The sequence below is a fragment of the Bombus vancouverensis genome, chromosome 9 (assembly GCF_051014615.1).
Source record: "Bombus vancouverensis nearcticus chromosome 9, iyBomVanc1_principal, whole genome shotgun sequence".
NCBI lineage: Eukaryota > Metazoa > Arthropoda > Insecta > Hymenoptera > Apidae > Bombus > Bombus vancouverensis.
In genome coordinates, this window is record NC_134919.1 from 1,880,155 (window position 1) to 1,899,765 (window position 19,611).

The 19,611-nt window shown below is 34.4% G+C and overlaps 4 protein-coding genes across 10 annotated transcripts in view; 2 read left to right on the plus strand and 2 right to left on the minus strand.

Annotated features, from left to right (window-relative positions):
* Window positions 1-128: 128 nt before the first annotated feature.
* On the plus strand, window positions 129-3,746 carry Hexo1 (beta-hexosaminidase 1). Its single transcript, XM_033340284.2, has 6 exons — window positions 129-277; window positions 943-1,351; window positions 1,772-2,218; window positions 2,360-2,871; window positions 3,005-3,135; window positions 3,317-3,746. The coding sequence occupies exons 1-6, from the start codon at window positions 195-197 to the stop codon at window positions 3,547-3,549; spliced, it is 1,815 nt and encodes a 604-aa protein (XP_033196175.1). The 5' UTR covers window positions 129-194; the 3' UTR covers window positions 3,550-3,746.
* On the minus strand, window positions 3,482-15,209 carry Adcy2 (adenylate cyclase type 2 Ac76E). Of its 4 annotated transcripts, none has more exons than XR_013059129.1 (20): window positions 15,069-15,209; window positions 14,007-14,173; window positions 13,223-13,552; window positions 12,887-13,081; window positions 12,691-12,797; window positions 12,480-12,591; window positions 12,210-12,337; window positions 11,975-12,133; window positions 11,759-11,891; window positions 11,328-11,392; window positions 10,788-10,893; window positions 10,550-10,614; window positions 10,234-10,404; window positions 8,984-9,227; window positions 8,604-8,767; window positions 8,217-8,457; window positions 7,878-8,132; window positions 4,840-4,954; window positions 3,819-4,203; window positions 3,482-3,622 (listed from the first exon to the last, which is right to left on the minus strand). XR_013059129.1 is itself a non-coding variant. In XM_033340271.2 (19 exons), exons 1-19 carry the CDS (start codon window positions 15,148-15,150, stop codon window positions 3,941-3,943), a joined length of 3,102 nt encoding a protein of 1,033 aa, XP_033196162.1. In that variant the 5' UTR covers window positions 15,151-15,209; the 3' UTR covers window positions 3,742-3,940. The 4 variants fall into 4 exon arrangements, 2 of the variants coding, with proteins under 2 accessions (XP_033196162.1, XP_076477318.1); XR_013059128.1 differs by having other exon boundaries at window positions 3,483-3,622; window positions 3,806-4,203; XM_033340271.2 differs by lacking the exon at window positions 3,482-3,622 and having other exon boundaries at window positions 3,742-4,203.
* The window catches only part of LOC117159981 (uncharacterized), a 45,271-nt gene continuing 40,394 nt past the window's right edge, over window positions 14,735-19,611 (plus strand). Inside the window, exons 1-2 of one of the 3 annotated variants that reach the window (XR_013059132.1) lie at window positions 14,735-15,088; window positions 15,311-15,518. Coding sequence is in view for 1 of the 3 variants with exons in the window: in XM_076621206.1 (XP_076477321.1) it covers window positions 14,966-15,050; window positions 15,311-15,518 (293 nt within the window). In the remaining 2 variants the exon portion in view is untranslated. Of the gene's footprint in view, window positions 15,089-15,119; window positions 15,256-15,310; window positions 15,519-19,611 lie in introns of those variants that run through there. The other 2 variants (XM_076621206.1, XR_013059131.1) reach the window with 2 other exon arrangements.
* On the minus strand, window positions 15,069-19,514 carry E(z) (histone-lysine N-methyltransferase E(z)). 2 transcript variants are annotated; one of them, XM_076621205.1, is made up of 11 exons: window positions 19,305-19,514; window positions 18,923-19,224; window positions 18,590-18,832; window positions 18,298-18,514; window positions 17,731-17,831; window positions 17,484-17,661; window positions 17,023-17,397; window positions 16,662-16,952; window positions 16,403-16,585; window positions 16,148-16,313; window positions 15,069-16,078 (listed from the first exon to the last, which is right to left on the minus strand). In XM_076621205.1, the coding sequence occupies exons 1-11, from the start codon at window positions 19,438-19,440 to the stop codon at window positions 16,018-16,020; spliced, it is 2,253 nt and encodes a 750-aa protein (XP_076477320.1). In that variant the 5' UTR covers window positions 19,441-19,514; the 3' UTR covers window positions 15,069-16,017. The 2 variants fall into 2 exon arrangements, with proteins under 2 accessions (XP_076477320.1, XP_033196174.1); XM_033340283.2 differs by having other exon boundaries at window positions 18,923-19,236.

Below are 19,611 nucleotides of genomic sequence, written 5' to 3' on the forward strand. Positions count from 1 at the left end.
AAAACGAAACTCTTTTTTCATCGAATTCGTTAAAATTCAAATTTATTAAACAGTAATGTCGTTACCCCACTTCGTGATTCTTTATCCAATCAAAATGGATTTGATCCATGTCGCTAAGCGAATAAAATCATTCGAATGAAGAGATATCTGCAGTATTCAGTCATTCGAAAAACGTATCTATGCACGGATGAAACATGCGAAGTATTAATATACTCACTTTGTTACTTATCGTATTTATTATTGGAGTTAATACGAGCGATAGTATTGGAGAATATAGGTAAGTAATTCTTTCTATTTTTTAGATAAAATTTATAAATAATTTTTAAGCAATTTATAAAAAAATAAAATAAGGAGACGTGTGGAATTAGCGTTTTAAATTTGAACGATTATAATTCAATGCAAACAGTTTTCCTTGAAAATTGACAAACAGACGGCAAGAGAAAGAGAGATTTGTTCCATTTTAACTTGTATAGTGAAAGCAGCAGGTAGATACATACGCGTACGTGGCACCTTATTCATCTACATCATAGGTGATATTAAACAGAAAATTAAATGAAATTGAACACGAAAAAAATGTACTATTATCTCGAATCGTAAATCGTAAATTTTCTAAATATTATAGTTTAAAAGTTATTAATAAATTCACGTTATAATAATTGTTAATTTTTGTTATACATGTATATTTTTACACATGAATAGATATATAATATATATCTTCATTTTTATTTTATTTTATTTATTTGGTTTATCAGTTAATGGCAGAAACAGTATTCTGATTTTTTTCTGAAAAGAAAAATGTTTTATTTTATCTATTTGGTTTATCAGTTAATGGCAGAAATAGTATTCTGACCTTTTTTTCTGAAAAGAAAAATGTTAAAGTTATATATCTTTGAATATATCTGAAGAAGGAGAAAAGAAGAAATCGATTAATTTTGATCACAGTTCTCTATGGCATTATAAGTGCGAGGGTGGTCTCTGTAAGAAGGAGTTAATCACAAAGGATGTAACTGAACCCATTTCATTGGAAGTATGCGAACTGTTTTGTGGTGCATCCAGTTCTCTGTGGCCAAAACCAACTGGTCACCTGTCTTTGAGCAAGAATATGGTTCAGCTTAATCCAGATAAGATTTTATTAGGCGATGTACAAACTGGGACACAAATTGAATATCTTCTTAAAAGGAATATACTTTTATTAAGAAATATCGTAAAGAACATTGGCGGCAAATTAGCAAATGGTGGCGGGGTGGGCATACTTATTCAATGTAAAGGTTATCTCGAAGATAACAACATTAAATTGACCTTGAACACGGACGAAAGCTACAATTTAACTGTAACACAAACGGATAAAACGGTGAGCGCTTGGTAATCCTTCCACAAAAAGCTTTGTTTGTCGTTTAGTATAATTTATATATATTTCATACGTTCGTAATTAATAACAGAAAGAGAAAGAGGAATTTAAAAAACACTAAAAATTAACTGTAATATAGTAGGAGGGAGATGAGGTGAGATAATCAGAGAAGGAAAGATCGTATCCAGAACGTTATTTCCATAACATATTACTAATACATATTTATGGTTTTATACGTGAAGATAGTCCAGTACTTCGGAACAGGTTTTCGATTTTCTTTGTCGACGAACTTGAATTATTAACATAATTTTATACTTAACAAAATAATTTATATATCCTGCTAAATAAGTACTCAAATATATATGTAATATAAAACATATAATTACTCTTGTTTTTTTCTTTTTCTTATTTTATAATATATAGCTATTGGAAGTAACGATTATAGCGAAATCATATTTCGGTGTACGACATGCTCTGGAAACATTGAGTCAGTTGATCGTTTTCGACGATTTACGGAATCAGATTCAAATTCCGAATGAAATAGTGATCGTTGATGGCCCTGTGTATCCTTACCGTGGCGTGTTATTGGATACTAGCCGAAATTTCATTGACAAGGCAACGATATTGCGAACGATCGACGGCATGGGCATGTCCAAATTAAATACGTTGCATTGGCACATTATCGATTCTCAAAGTTTTCCCTATGTTAGCAAAACATGGCCGGAATTTTCAAAATTTGGCTCTTATGCAGCTGACAAGATTTACAATCAAGAAGATGTGAAGGAAATTATTGAATACGGCCTTATTCGCGGTGTTAGAGTACTACCGGAATTTGATGCTCCCGCCCACGTGGGAGAAGGGTGGCAATGGGTAATTGAAATTCTTTACTATCTTTTATTTTATGCGCTTTAACGAAGAAAAAGGAATTAAAAGCAGAAGTTAAAATAAAAGAACAAGAAGCAGATGAAGAATGAAAAGCAAATGAAATTTTGATGATTCTATCGCTTTCAGATTGGAAATGATACAGTTGTTTGTTTCAAAGCAGAATCCTGGAGAAATTATTGCGTTGAGCCACCTTGCGGTCAATTGAACCCGATTAATGAGAAAGTATACGAAATTCTCGAAGGAATATATAAAGACATGATACGGGATTTTCAACCAGATCTGTTTCATATGGGTGGAGATGAAGTGAATATAAACTGTTGGAATTCTTCAGCCGTTATTAGAAATTGGATGCAAACTGTACAAAATTGGGATCTATCAGAATCAAGTTTTTACAAGCTTTGGGATTATTTTCAAAAAAAGGCAATGGACAAGCTGAAAATCGCTAACGATGGAAAGGAGATACCTATCATTTTGTGGACTAGTGGCTTAACCAACGAAGAAAATATTAAATATTTGGATCCTAAGAAGTATATCATTCAAGTATGGACAACCAAAGATGATCTTAGTATTGGTAGATTGTTACGAAATAATTTTAAATTAATTATTTCTAATTATGACGCTCTCTATCTAGATTGTGGGTAGGTAAATAAGTATTTTCAAGTTATTATATTATTAGTAGTATTATAAATTATTAATATACTCGTAATTAACAATTTAATATTAGATTTTGGCATCCTCCACTTTCTATTTTGCTTATGCTTTTTCTTTTAGTTTCTCAGCTTGGGTAGGCGAGGGTAATAATTGGTGTTCTCCTTACAAAGGATGGCAGATCGTTTATGACAACTCTCCTCTGAAAATGATCAAATTGCAACATCTCGAGAATAAAAAACATCTTATATTAGGTAAATATTTCTTTTTACTTTGAAATGCAAAGATTATATTATTATACCTACAATGTCCGATTGGGCTTCTTTTGTACATTTAAGAAGTAAGCGGCTTATTAAAGAGAAAAATTTAGCCATGGTGATGTCACACAACAATTATATACATATATAGTATAGGCATATCTTTGTGTTGTAACAGGAGGTGAAGTAGCTCTTTGGACGGAACAAGCCGATAGCGCGTCAACTGATACGAAAATTTGGCCTAGGTCCGCAGCATTTGCTGAGAGATTGTGGGCAGAGCCCAATTCAACTTGGATTCATGCTGAATATAGAATGCTGAGACATCGAGAACGATTCGTAAAAAGAGGAATCTCTGCTGAGACCTTACAACCTGAATGGTGTTTGCGAAATCAAGGACACTGTTACGCATAATCTGCCCTTAAAAAATTAATGAACAAAATCGTTTACTTCTTTCTTTCCTTTCTTCTTTTCTCTTTTTCTGATCCTATCGATTTTGATTAACACTTCAATTATATATGCATAATGTGTATTTGCTTATATGTGAATATATATAAACATATAATTGTTTGTTTATATAACAGTATAACATTAAATAATTCATAATTTTATCACGTGTATTCATAATTTATTCACTAATGACATTACTAAGTAACAAGTATAAACTTACGTTATACTCTTACTTTTTTTGGCTCGGCTTTTAGAATGAACAAAGTGACTGTTCCTCTATCTCTTTTCTTTCATTACATTTTCCGTTTCATTTGCATCTTTAGATTTTGTCTGACCTAAGTCAAACATTCCTAAATTAAGTTTCTTCTTTGTCGTCGAATGGTGTTTTTACGAAATATGTTATTAAAGTTCCTTTTCCTTTGACATAAGTAGGGCCTCGACACGTCAATTCATAACCAGCGGCGATTAGAATCTTGGCTGTATCTTCAGTAACTTGAAGTTTTCCCATTTCTCCGCAACTATCCATTCTTGATGCTACGTTTACGGTATTTCCCCAAATATCGTATTGAGGTTTTTGTGCTCCGATCACCCCTGCTATCACAGGTCCATGATTTAAACCTATAACGAAAGAAATTTTGTTATAAAACCAACTAGATTATACATGTATACTAATAGTTTTTTCTTCCTTAATAATAAGTTTTTTCCTCCTTTCTCTCTTGAGGTAAACTTTTTGAAAAATGTAATATATTTTTGTATTTATTAAATGTCGTCCTCCCTCTCTATTATATTGTAGTATCGGAGAAAAACTCGGGAAAATTCCGATGAACTACAGGTAGAAAACAATAAAAGTGTTGACGGGCCCGGAACAATGGGAATCCCGATGGGCCATATACCCGTGCTCCTTTATGACATTGGGTAATTAAAAGGTCATCCACGTCTGTGGAACACATGTGCGTGCTAGGAATACCAAAACTGTGGTATATAAAGCAAGTTGTGAGTTGAGTTGCGAATTATCAATTTAGCTGTCTTAGTTATATCACATTACTGCATTAAGTTCACGTTAAATAACCATCGTTTCTGTTTAAATCATAATAAATAAATCCATAAAGATCAGCAACCAGTGATTTCTACAATATTTTCTTGTTTATTTTACAATAAATTATTTATCAAATCTCTTTTTTTGTATACTTCTGGCAGATCAACGTTACATACACACAATATAGGTTCGTATTTATATTTTTGAAGGAAACTTACCCATTCTTAATTTAAATCTTTGAAAAGATTCCTTGTTGATTTGATCGAGGATTGTCATCAAAGCAAGAGCAAATTCAACGAGAATGATTATATTATGATCTTGTTTTGAAAGTTCCTGAAAGTAGAAAATGTCTAATTTTGTGTAATTGTTTAATTGAAATTTCGAAAAATACCGTTCATATTGTACTATCGTAACGTCAAAATTTATTTTTATTTATTTGTTGAAATTACAATCAATTCTCGCGTTGAGAATTTTCAGTAATTTTTCTGGCGTGGCGCAGTGACATGGCTGTTTATTTACAATAAGTTAATACTTGTTATAGATAGGTATAATTTGTAGGTATTATAAGTAAGTGCATATGCTTAATTTGGATAACTAAATGAATCTAACGTTTAGGTCTAGCGGGTAGTGCCTCTTCAGCCTGCGAATCTGGTCCGTCGTATCGAGTAGTCCAGTGATTAGGGGGTTTCGGTGTTTGTTGACTCTTTTGCTATATCTGTCGCTGTATTTTGCTATTTCCTCTTTGACTGTGGGTATCTTGAGGTCGCGATGGATGGTTTCGTTGGTAACATACCAAGGTGCGTCTATTAAGGATCTTAGCGTTTGTAGTATTTCGATGTTGGAGTTACTTGCTGTTCCCCATAGTTGGATTCCGTAGGTCCAGACAGGTTTTATTACGGTCTTGTAGAGGGTAATTTTATTCCGTATGTTTAGTTTGGAGCGTCGGCGCGTGAGCAAATAGAGTTTTTTAGTTTGTCCTTTAGTTGCTTCGTTTTATCTGAGATGTGTTTCTTCCACGTTAGTCTCCTGTTCAGGGTCATGCCCAGGTATCGGACTGAGTCCCTTCTAGGAACTGTTGCATTGTTGATGGTGACCTGGGGGCAGGTTTGTTTTCCGAGCGTGAAGGTTACATGTGAGGATTTCTTTTCGTTGATTTTGAAGCCCCATTTGTGAAACCACTTTTCCATGGAGTCGAGACTTCGCTGGAGAGTGGATGAGGCTATTACCGGGTCTGCGTGGGTAGCTAATAGCGCTGTGTCGTCTGCAAATGTCGCTGAGTTTGTCCTTGAGTTGCTTTGTTTTGTCTGTGATGTGATTTTTCTAAGTTAGCCTCCTGTCCAGAGTCATGCCCAGGTATCTGACTGAGTCTTTGCTAGGAATTATTGTATTGTTAATGGTGACCTGGGGGCAGGTTATAAAGCGTAAGTGCCGACAGATCGAAAGGTTCGGGACACTTCAATAGGCCCATCAAAATGCCTTCGGTCTTTCAGTCAAATAGAATACATTTCCTTTTCATTTTGACGTTACAAAAGAAAAAATATTGCTCAGCGGTTTTCCTAGACATCCAACAGGCATTCGACAAAGTATGGCATGAAGGGCTACTATACAAGCTTAAAAAGATCCTACCTCACCCCTACTACTCCATCCTAAAATCCTATCTAACCAATAGACAATTCATGGTTAAACGCCTAGACGCCACTTCCGCAACATTCCCAATAGAATCCGGCATACCCCAAGGTATTGTCCTCGGACCCCTACTGTACTCCATCTACACTGCCGACTTACTTATACCAAACGAGATAGCAATAGCGACATTTGCAGACGAGACAGCGCTATTAGCTACCCACGCAGACCCGGTAATAGCCTCATCCACTCTCCAGCGAAGTCTCGACTCCATGGAAAAGTGGTTTCACAAATGGGGCTTCAAAATCAACGAAAAGAAATCCTCACATGTAACCTTCACGCTCGGAAAACAAACCTGCCCCCAGGTCACCATCAACAATGCAACAGTTCCTAGAAGGGACTCAGTCCGATACCTGGGCATGACCCTGGACAGGAGACTAACGTGGAAGAAACACATCTCAGATAAAACGAAGCAACTAAAGGACAAACTAAAAAAACTCTATTTGCTCACGCGCCGACGCTCCAAACTAAACATACGGAATAAAATTACCCTCTACAAGACCGTAATAAAACCTGTCTGGACCTACGGAATCCAACTATGGGGAACAGCAAGTAACTCCAACATCGAAATACTACAACGATTCCAATCGAAAACGCTAAGAGCCTTAATAGACGCACCTTGGTATGTTACCAACGAAACCATCCATCGCGACCTCAAGATACCTACAGTCAAAGAGGAAATAGCAAAATATAGCGACAGATATAGCAAAAGAGTCGAGAAACACCGAAACCCCCTAATCACTGGACTACTTGATACGACGGACCAGATTCGCAGACTGAAGAGGCACTACCCGCTAGACCTAAACGCTAGATTCAATTAGTTATCTAAATTAAGTAATATTCACTTATTTATAACACTTACTTATAAATTATACTTATCTATAATAAGTATTAACTTATTATAAATACCCCAGCCATGTCACTGCGCCACGCCAAAAAAATTACTGAAAATTCTCAACGCCAGAATTGATTGTAATTTTAATAAATAAATAAAAAAAAATCTTAGCTCCTTATTGTAGTATCGCGGAAAGACTGTTTAAGAAAGACCCGACGAAATATATACAGTGTTGCGATAAAGCGTAAGTACCGACAGGTCGAAAGGTTCGGGACATTTCAATAGGAACAATAGCAAACGCGCCATGGTAAGTTAGAAACGAGGACATTCGGAAAGACCTGGGAATACCAACGGTCTAGGAGGAGATTAACAGAAGTGCAAGAAGGTACAGAGAAAAAATAGCAACGCACCCGAACCGGCTGGCAGCGGAAACGGTCGGCGCAACAAACATAAAAAGAAGACTAAAAAGGAAACACCCAACACAGCATCGTCTCCGAACAGCACTGATTTTCCATCCTTCGAACGGTCAACATCCTTTGACCGGGAATACACCCGTAGATCAGTCACTCACTCATCTTATACATACGTACCAGCGTAACTATTTTCTTTACAAGTTGTTAGAATAAACGCGGCGTCGATTAACCGAATCGTAGCGAGAATTTACGCCTCCCGCTGACGCATTTTCCTAGCGACTGCGTCTCTCCGCGAACGGTCGTAACAATCGATGTGCATTTTTACCTTTTCATCAATATCTTCTTTCCCTGGACTAAGACCAGAAGCCAACATATAGGTGCTACCGATAGTTTTAATTTTTTCGATTCCAGAAAATTTTGGCTTAAGCAACAATTTGTCAAAATCACATATAATTTCATTTAGAAGCCTCAGACATTCCAATCCTTGTTTATTTATGTCGGTTTCATCATAGAATTCCTTATAATTTGGAATGGATGCAAACATTACGGCAATACTGCTGTATCTTTCATGATAAAGATCCTATGGGAGAATTTCTAAGCTTGAGAAACATTTTTACTCGTTTACTGTTGTTGCTGTTTAAGTAGCGAGATGTTAAATGTTCACCTGAGTTGCTCTGACGTTTGTTAAAAAATGCTCTGCTACATGAGCAGGTAGTATGTTTTCGAGAAGAATCTTGTTAATACCTCTCATAGTTTCTACCTCATCCTGTTCTATTTTCAGTTTATTTTGCCATAGAAAATCAGTTCTCGAAGTATATTCAATTTGTCTATCCAAAATGTGCAGCACGAGGCATACAAGTGCAAGTAAATAACAAATTGTGAATAAATAATGAATGCGATAATGTCTGCGAAATAAGTCAGGTATATAGGTATAAACATTACAATTTGTTGTATACATACACATATGTATACATATAAATAAATAAACACCGACATTGAGATTTCAATATTTTTTATATAATTTTTAAATAGTATAATTATTTCTACTTACTCGACGGTCTCGATCGCATTATACAATCGTGCGACTGGTGCTTGCGAAAACACAAATACGATTGTTGTTAGAGAGAGAAACATTGTGCAGAATTTTAGCAAAAAATCAACACGTAAATGTGTCCAACCTACGATTAAGGACATCACCGCAGTATATATATATAACTGAAAAAGGAAGAAGAAAATACCCTTTGTGAATAAAATAACGCTTTTTTGTACTGTATCTGTATACACAGTTAGTATTACATAATCTCGAATTTTGATGTTATTTAATCAAGAACTATTACAATGGGAAGTTAATACACCTAGTCTAATCGTAAAAAAGTATGTTAAAGTTAACTTTTTTCATGTACATATTTACGTATAAATATTGATACGTACTGGTACGATGACATCGTATTTGTTTGCCTGTTCGATATCGTTCAACAATATACTAAGAACGCATGACGTGATCGTTAAAACGACCGTAATTAAGTATACTGCTATTCTGACTTCCCTGTTCAAGGATAACCAACTTCGTATATTGTTCCCATCGATTCTGGTTTTAATATTTGACCAACATAATATGGAAAAAATGGATAAACATGATAAAACAGGTAGAAAACAACTGTAAACTGTGATGCTCCTGTAATAAAAATTTCTATGTGTAACGATCTATACAGGGCGCGTCCGGAATCGTGATACAATTGCCGAAACTCATAGCGAAAAAATAAATTGAAAACGAAGAATAAAGTCTTTTTGTATAAGGATTTGCTTTTTGAGAAAAGTAACTGAAAATTTTCCTGGTACACAGTAAGTATACTCTTATTTCCCTTTTGCAGGTATATACACACGTGGTCGTTTTTGGTACGGTAACCGTCAATGACATAGAGGAGATACGTACATTTCCGATCGTCTAAATTACTACGGCGATACTGCTACAATATAGGATGTATGTATATAATCGATGACATTTCTCTTGAGTCAACTAACGGGAGAATCATCCTTTATGATACTTATTGTCGACTTGTATATATGTATTTGTTTCATCCCGGAACGGAACAAGCAAAAGAATGTGTTAAGTCCTCTTGACAAAGCTTATAACACAATCACAAAGGAAGACTACTTTTAAATAGAGATCTCATGTTGTATTCAGGCTGCTTAAGAGCAGTTATAAGCCATTATTCGCGAGTGAGCACTCTCCTGAGCAAATAGGATTCGTTTTTCGCTAGAGCGACCAGACTATCGGCGAAAAATATGCAGCTGTTCGTGAACAGTCTGTCAGTCTGGATGCAGTATTAAAGCATATTAGGAGTAACAAGTATTAATTTTTTCAAAATTTTTATTTTTTGTCACGCTTAATAGCCGAAGACGTGTTATCTCGGTATTTAAATTCCGAAGAATAATTTAGAAACAATGAGCACTTCACATCAATTCTAGTATCGTCCCACCTTTATTAGGATAAAACGCGCCAAAGCCAAATGGGAAGGTTGCCGTGAACATTTTGTACAACAATGAATCAACATACATCCTAAATTAAGCTCAAACATTCCAATTACATCGCGCGTTTTTTGAATTTTTTTAATCATATATATTCTTTTATCAATACGAGGAAAATCGAATAATAAATTAGTCGGTTAGTAGGTGCTTACCTCGGTAAATACATAATTTGAATGGCGAAGATCATAGCATAAATAATAGTTGAAGCGAGGAGATACCACGGATATTGTTCATCAATCTGTTGGCGGTATTGAAGTTCTTGGTTTTGATCATAAAATCGATAAGTGAAGGATGACATGCCTTCGTTGCTCTGACACCATTTTCTATTGTGATGAACACGCATATGAATATTGAATATTGGATATGTATATATGTAGTGATGGTTAATTTATGCCATATATATATGTATGTATGAGTATAGTGCATGATATTTATAAAAACGAAAAATAAAGAAAAAGATAAACTCACCTTATATCGAGAAAACAATTAGAATTACTATTTACGAAAAGATTCGATTCAATCATAGCGATGCTCTATAAGAGACAAAGAGACACATAATGCGTTAATTCCTATAGTTCAAATTCTTGATTTAATCATATCTCATTGCATTAATACAAGAAAGGACTAATTTTCCTTCTTTAGATTACTAACTAATTACTAACTAATTAAAAACGATAAATTGAACGACAATCAGTTATTTGCTTACCGTTAGGCCAATATTCTTAGCAAGCGTAGCTTCTACAACGTTGGCGAAAGGTTTATCAGCACCCCAACTTTCAACATATTTTGTCATTTTACTGCTTGGTCTTGATCTGCTCAAATATAGAGATGAAAATTATTTTATTATGTGTATTTATAGCTTGTTTTCTTCTTTTCTTCCGTTTTCCTTTCTCTGTTTCTTTTTTTTTCTTTTTTTTTGAGTGACAATTATCGAAATATCAAAAGAAGACGTATACAAATGATACTTTCTTAGCCTTTTGAACTCAGTTAAACATTACTCATTAGTGGTTAATACAGAAGGTATGAAGAAGAAGAATGTGATCATCATTTTAAAAGCTAGAAATGAACGATCCTGTTACGACATTAGCTATCTATTGACAGCGCACTAATTTCATTCGGGTTAGAGAATTATAATTACATTTAAAGCCAAATTTAAATGCGGGAAGGTGGCATTGTTACAGCATTGACACAGTTTCCATACGTGAATAGACCGAAATATCGAAACTGAACGATGTGCCGTGTTCACCTGGACGGTATGGAGACAGCACTGCGTTCGCGCTCATCATCCGTGTGATTTTCTTGGTTGGCTTTCTACCATAATACAAAATAAATCATTATGCATCAGATTTGGTTAACAAATTCAATAACTCGAACCAATGTTCGAAGTATCATTATTAAAATAAAATCAATCAATCAGATTGTAATTGAATATTCTACTGCAGTAATCGACGGTAATTGAATAATTATTTTTTCTCAATACTCGATTGTTTTACCGATTTTGATACATACACGACATTTTTACCTTAATTTTTAGTTTAATTTAATCTATTGAAATTAATTTAAATCTTATGCACAGAGTATTAATTTTTGTATCACGAATATCAATGGAAAATTCTAATTTGTGATTAAAATGTCTATTAATAATGATACTGATGGAAGAAGAGGATTTAATCTCACCTTTGGTGGCACTATCAAAAAAGTTTCAATATTGTGCTGGGCAAGATAGCTCTCTCGCGACCCTCCATTGCCAGGTTCCACTTCGAAGTGATTTCCAAGATGAAGCAGGGTAGCTTTAGTTATATGCACTCTCCTTGAAAAAAGGAAAGCTATTCGAAAGTAAAGACATTTCCCTCGTTCCAACAAGCGAAGTATATGATAACTAGAATAAATTACCCCGGTAAACCACCGCTCTCCATATGGTTTGCCAGTGTAACATCATCACTCCAAACGTCAAATTGCCATTTTCGTAAACCAAGTACACCGCATAGCACGTTTCCGGTGTGTATTCCTATTCGCATATCCACGTTGAATCCCGTTGCTTCGCGAACGAATCTAAAAAGAGGAACGATCGGTTATATTTGTATCATTCTAGCATTGCGGAGAAAGACCAGCTTATCCTTTCTTCTACCTGATAGCATCTATCATTTGTAATCCCATAGTCACGCAATTGTACGCATGATTCGGTCGAGAAATGGGTAATCCTGAAACGCAGTAGTAACAGTCACCCAGGATTTTAATTCTCATGCATTGATTTTCCTAAAAATGGAAGTTTGTGTTTTTTACTCAAACATTATTAGATTACGAATTTAAGTTACGATATTTCAGTAAGATAGCAGACTCATTTTGTGCGATACTGAATAATAGGAGACGATCCAATAAAAAATGATCGCGACTTTACCTGAGCGATTTGATCGAATCTTCCGAATAGTTCGTTCAATATCTTTACCAAATTCGAGGCTGACAATTGTTCTGAGAGCGGTGTAAAATTAACAATGTCCGCATATAAAATACTGAAAGAGATATCATTATTCTTTCTACCTATTTTACGTTTGACTAATACTAATACTAGTACTAATGAAAATAGTATTTGGTTCCATCCTTTAACTTACCTAACATTGTTATATCGTTGCACGTACATTTCATGGAATCTAGTTTGCGTATGTTTACGAGCCTCTTGACACGCATCCGCCATTTTCAACATAATGCTTCTTTTCACCTGTCTCAATTTTATTTAACAATGTCCAATGTACTTGAACGGACAATCAACAATGGTAATGTTTTATCAGAGGAAAATACAAAGCTTACCTCAGCTGCAATATAAGCCGGAATAACACTCAACAATAACTGTTCTTGTTGTTCTCTTTCACATTCTAACTTTATTCTGGATTCGATGACTGTTTTTGTTCTAGAAAACGTTCTATTGTGCGCTTTTGTAGTTAGGATGCTATAATACGAACCCGACAAAACTGCAGCAAACAGAAAGACGATCTCGCTGCATGTCTAAATTAAATGGCAAGGAGAATGATCAAATAAGTAGGCCCGAATATGGAAACAAAGTAAATGAAGATACAACAAATAAAGTAGTATAATAGTAGTAGAGGATATGCTAATTTAAACTGGCAAACAGGTATACCGCCATACCTCGACTATTTGATAGTAGCTCGAGTGATCGAGAAGCACGAATCGCATGCCTAAATGAATAGCAATTAGCGTAATTGCAAGAATCGTTGGTGTTTGTCGACTACCTCTCGGTAGTACAGCGATCATTGCGTGAACTGCGATAAACAAGGGTACCGAAGCACGCACGATTATAATTCCAACACCTAAAGTAGCAGACGCAATAAAGCCAATGAGAAGTCTAGCTTTAGCGGATGCTAACGTGGACGGTAGTTGCGTTATTAGTAGTAAACTTAATGAAGAGAATAATAATATCGTCAAAGTCGATATAGGGACAGTCGCTTCAGTTAAATCCTGTAACAAAACGAAACGAGTGGGCTAAGAATTTTTTTTTTTTTTATTTATTTGTTGAAATTACAATCAATTCTCGCGTTGAGAATTTTCAGTAATTTTTCTGGCGTGGCGCAGTGACATGGCTGTTTATTTACAATAAGTTAATACTTATTATAGATAGGTATAATTTATAAGTATTATGGCTAAGAATAATTTTAAGTTTTTTCTTTCTATTTTAGACTTTGGATACATAATATGTATACATACGATTACTTGTGGGTATATAGTAACAAAACCAAGTATTGTAAGCTAAATATACAATAACTATGTATTTTACGTACGTACTCGTGTATACATATTTATTTCCCCTTGTTACGCTAAATAGTTTATGAGCGATAAAAAAAGTACTCAGTTGAGTTACGAAACTAACGGTTTAGCGCTATTTTAATGTTTCGTAGGGACGCATTAAATTTACCTGATAGTTAGGAACGCAGAGAATTCCTAGAGCGGGAATCAAGGCAACAACAGCAACGAGGAGAGTGCCAGCATAGAGGGAGGCTGTTAATTTCCCCTCGTATTTGCTTCGCAGTTGTTTTAAATCCTCAATGTCGGCTTCTTTTGCCACATGTTTCTCTGATTTTTCTACAATATGTCCATATATTGCATATATTAATTACTATTACTACTAAGGTTGAGAAATAGTAATATCCAAGAAAGTTAGACATTTGAAAAATCTCTAACTCGCATTAAAAGCATCTCTATAAGCATCGAGAATCGAGAGCAATAGTATCGCATGTGTGTATATAGTATTGCATGCACGTACGAACATATACAATGTATACATAGGTATATACATAGGTATAATATGTATAGGTACAATACATGCATAATACAAGCAAGTGGTATGTATGTATGCAAGTACACACTGCTAAGCGATGTAAGAGGTGTAAGATATCTAATCCCTCTCCCCATTACATTTTTTACGATCTTACAATTTTTAATTGTCTGTTTCATTTGAAACAAACCAAATCGACAAAAATTACTCAATAAGAAGGAAAAACAGAACATCTAACGAATTCACGGTTCTTTCTCTCAATATGCTTCTAGCTTTAAGAGTTGGCTGATTGCCAGTACGAGCTATTTCCGATCTATGTAACTCAACGGAAATTTAGTTGACTTTTTTCTTTATTGTTAGTCATGCGTAATGTTACCCTCGCAAAGAATCATGTTCGCGAATAGCTTAACAATAAATGTTATTAAAAGTATAGTTCACGTACAGTTCGAGCAAAATATATATCTATCTTAAATCGCAAATCTTTTTCTATTGTTTTATGATGCATTAACAGGCTCGGTTTTTTTTATTCTACTTTATTTTTATGAATATATGAATATATGAATGTAGATTGATAGGATGAACATCATTAATGTCAGTACATGCACATTTTTATCTCAGTAAAGAACTATTTGTATATGTATCTAGTTTCCTACTTGTATTCGCCTCTATTGAACATGACATCATGTAAGCTTAGATCATTACCTTCTGCTGGCATAACACTGGTAAAATACTCCGTTTCTGTTTCGTGTTTTAATTCTTTCGACTGCTTAATTTTCTCAGTCATTGAATATTCAATATTTCCCACTTCTTTCAATTTTTAATCGATCAATCACACAAAACAATTTTTGAGCGTTGCTCCGATAATTGTACAATCAGAAAGTGTTAAAGTGTAAGTGGATCACAAGGAAAAAATATAACTATTATACACTGCAACCTATTCGTAGTTCTTGCACTTTTGGATCCCTTACCGCGATGGTGGGGAGAAGGAGAAGTAGGAAGAAGGAGAAGAACAAGCGGAAGAAGGAAAGAGAGAAAGAGAAACAAAAGTAATAAACAGATTATCCGATCGATACAAGCAACATTTTTAACATTAGCATGTTTAATTATGTTAATGAAATTCAATTATAATTCATTCTGGAACGACATTTTGTTGTAAGTACAAGATTTAATGATTACAATGATATTCCGACAGATATGTATACAAACTATTCATAGCGATTACTATCTTGAAAATACGAAGATCGCTATTAATAGCTCAATTGTTTATCAAACAAGTTTATCACAGAGCTTTTTCATTATATATTGTTTTAAATTAACACCGTTTATTTAGTCAGATTTATATTAAGTATTTGTACATACTATAACTTTCTTTATTACTATTAATCTTTGTTTGTGAAACGAAAAAGTAATATTTAATTTAACCACTTTCGATTTAGACATAAAACTAAATTAGATGATAAAGGACCATGAACAATATTATAGACATTAAATCGGTATTTTCCAAAATACATGTATAATTTATTGATTAAATTTCTCTCTTTTTTGTTTTCATTTGTTTTGTAACAAAAACTGTATTATTATTTCTTTCTTTTTCTTTATCTCTCTTCAATCTTTATCAAATATGTTACTGTCTAATGAACTTTATTTTACATTATAAAAATTCCATTTCACGTTCAATGCCCACGAATTTTAATTGTTCTGTTGGTCCATATCTGTAGGAGAAGAAATATATAAATATAATGCGAAAATAATGTGATACATAATAATGTTAGTAATTTTACCTGTAATCAAAAAATAATTCCTCGCCAGGCTGAATAGCTCTTTTTGCAAAAATACCTATCCTATGGTCGCCATTTACCATCATTACTTTTGCATAGCAATTAGGATTTATTGAATGATTCGCGAATCTTATTTTATTGCCCTTTCGAGTGGCATCCACGACAAAGTCTAAATGTTAAAACGGCAAAATTAATAGAAATTTGATTGTTTTTCAAACATTGGTAGGAAATTTTAAGACTTGTTACTATTTTTCTTACCGTTATTAAGGTTAAAGAGGAAACTACACATGTACTTATCATACACTTTGCCTCGTCTGTCAGCTTCATCTTGACTTATAATTTCACCACAATATTCCGATATAAATTCATTCTTCGCCGCAGATTCCTTAAGAAATATTCCCCAGCCAGCCACATCAGATGGTGCCATTAAAAGATGTTTGTCTGAAATTACATTATGCTTTATATGAAGTGAAAGTTAATGTTATGATTTCAAAAATATAAAGATGTATATACATACGGAGACCGCGTTGAACGCTAACGTTTTTGCACGATATTTTAGTAATATGAAACTGATCTGCACCGCATGTTTGGCATAGATCTGGGTCACATTCCCTAACAGCTAGGTAACAGGGGCACTGTTTTGTATTACATTGAGCTTTACATCTACATCCTGGGAAACGATTCTGACATTCGCTACTGCATTGGCAAAACTTCTCGCAGAAATTCTGAGCTTGTATACATGGACACGAGTTATCGCACTGTCTTCCCGGGTGATCACATGGAGCAAAATTATGAACATGATTGGCACCTTGAAAGCAAGAATATAACATAAATTATGAATTTATAGAAAGTAATATTATTTATTTTAGAATATTCACCAGAATCCTTTTTTAGCTGTATTTTTCTACAATGCATTGACCAAAGACGGTGTTTCTTTTTTTTCTTTCGTGGTGGCGTAAAGTCCTTCAAATTTTCGACTGCTGGAATATCTGACGCTTCTTTCTGTGCAAACTGATACACTTCCTGACATGTTTTAGTCAGCATTATTTGTGCTAATGCGCACGGATTACCAGGGAAAGCTTTATGAAGAGCTCGAAACAAACTTTGCTCTGAACCTGTCCACGAAGGTTCGCTTTCTGTTTTTATTCGTTTATCGAGACCCAGAAGAGTAAATGGAGTTTGATTTTCCGGTTGAGCTTGATCTTCCATCAATTCTTCGGATTTTGTTTCTTTATTAACGTTTTGTTTAAAATCTATAACAGCGATATGATAACAACATATGAATCAATGTAGACACTATGTACCTTATTTAGAAAAAATCAGTTATTCTGTATATTACCTTGACAACCACCTGCCTGACTATACTTATTGCTATCATTGCTATCTTCACTACTCGCTTCGTTTCCGGAATCTACGCTTGCTTGTTTCCGTACCTTTCTGGGACCACCGCGTTTCTCATCGCTTTCCTCGTCTTTTATATCTGCCGCTTGTGCAGCAAGTTTTTCTTTCATGCCTTCCTATGAAACAAAATTCGCGTTTTAGTTGCCTGCTTTTCTTGTTACTGTTATTATCATTCTTGTTTTTACCAAATGCATGTAACATTCTGTTCCACAAGGTTCAGAAAAAGGTTTCAAATCAGGTCCCTTTCGTTTTTGCAAATTTGGTCCTGGATGACAGACTTGAAGTCCTATAAGTAACAATGTAAATTCAGTGTGAAGCTATTTCTAAAGGAAAGTATCACAGACGATGTAGAATTTAGTATGTGTTCACAGCGTCGAACGACCAACGAAATATGATTGCAGATGTATCCTTGATGGCTTCTCCATGCTAAATGAAAAAAATAAACCGAATAAAGAACGAAGAAGAAAGAAATGGGAGAAAGAAAGAGAAGATAAAAGTAAAAAGAGAAAGAAGCGTTTGTTCAAATATGATCGTTTGTATGCAGTGTTGTTCTTTACCTGACGGCGACGCTCCCCTGGCTGCTACAATAAATCAGGAATCATAAATGATTGTAATTAACAGATGATCAATTTAAGGCAGGGATACAGCATGGTGTATAGCCATTAGGTTGTATCTCAATACTGATCTTTATAATTAAATGATATAATCAATTTAAGAAGAGTGAAACATTTATGTCTTATTTTTATACTCACGATGGAGGAAACAGTCGTATTTGAAGCATCTTCTACAAAATAACGTATGGAAGGAATGCATTGTTTGTTCTCTAGGTACACTCTTTGCGTTTACTCCATCAATATTCGGTGTACATTCTGGAGGTAAGATATTGGGATCCGATCTCTCCGTTAATTCTATATATTTTTCTTTTAATTCTTCTGGCCTACCTTTGTCAGGGAACATACTAGATATTGCCTAAAGAATTAATATAATGATACTATAACTGTTATAAATAATAAGGGAAAATTAGTTTCTATATATACCACTTACATTAAATATATGCATAGATGGAAATGGATTTTTATCAGTTCTAACTTCTTCCAACAATTTTTCTGCTTTAATTTCTGTTTTGATAAGAATATCCTTCTTATCTTTATCTTTATCATCATCTTTTTCTTTTCCTTTCTTTACTTGTTCTCTATCCCTGTCCTCTTTTTCATACTGTATTAAAGCATTTACTAAATCCACAAAAATTGAATCATCCATGAAGCCCGATTCTCTGTCTCCATGTACCTAGAATCAATCGATTAAACTTACTTTCCATGATGATAAATCATTATTTCATTTTAACAAAGATAGCTTTTATTCTCATATCGCACATACTTTTCCATCATAATTTTTTATTAACTCTTCGATAAATGTACCATCTTGGTCTAAAATTTCATCCCCCATATAAGGTATGTTATGCAACACTGTTTCATCTTCAACCATAAAATTCTGTTGTATTGGAGCCCATGTATACATGGTTGGTATAGGAGTGACTGCATTAATGATCTTAACAGGACATGATTGTACATCATTGTCAGAACTGGTTACTTCTGCCTTTTTCATACAGGATACATGTGGTGGTATATCTTGCATTGCAAGCCACATTGCTTTCCCGTCTGCCCATCGTTTTTGTTCAACTATTAAAAGATCTAAGAAGTAGTAAAAATTCAAGACAAGATTTGCTTTAACGATAGTGAGAAATAAAGAAGATACTAACCGGACATAATCTTACGGTTTTGATTCCAAGCAATTTTTACCTCGTCTGCCCGTTTATAGCGTTTCATTTGTCTCAAACGCATATATTCCGATTTTACCCGCTTTTTCCATTCTGCAGATACCTTTGCTTTCGACATTGCAACGAAAGCTTTATTCCGAATACTACAAAATGGTGTATGAGTACTTGGATTTCTTTTATTACTGAAACTGTCTTTAGTTGACAGTAGATGTCTATGATATGATGACGCTGATAGTAGTGATATGGCGGTAAATTCAAATCCAAATTCAAATAAACAAAATTCCAAAAT

Coding starts and splice junctions, on each gene's coding strand:
- Hexo1 (XM_033340284.2), top strand. CDS start 195: ATGCGAAGTATTAATATACTCACTTTGTTACTTATCGTATTTATTATT. Junction 278..942: donor GATAGTATTGGAGAATATAG/GTAAGTAATTCT, acceptor TTTTGATCACAG/TTCTCTATGGCATTATAAGT. Junction 2,219..2,359: donor TGGGAGAAGGGTGGCAATGG/GTAATTGAAATT, acceptor TATCGCTTTCAG/ATTGGAAATGATACAGTTGT.
- Adcy2 (XM_033340271.2), bottom strand. CDS start 15,150: ATGACTGAGAAAATTAAGCAGTCGAAAGAATTAAAACACGAAACAGAA. Junction 12,338..12,479: donor GATTCGATCAAATCGCTCAG/GTAAAGTCGCGA, acceptor TTCCATTTTTAG/GAAAATCAATGCATGAGAAT. Junction 10,405..10,549: donor AATTGTTTTCTCGATATAAG/GTGAGTTTATCT, acceptor TCATCACAATAG/AAAATGGTGTCAGAGCAACG.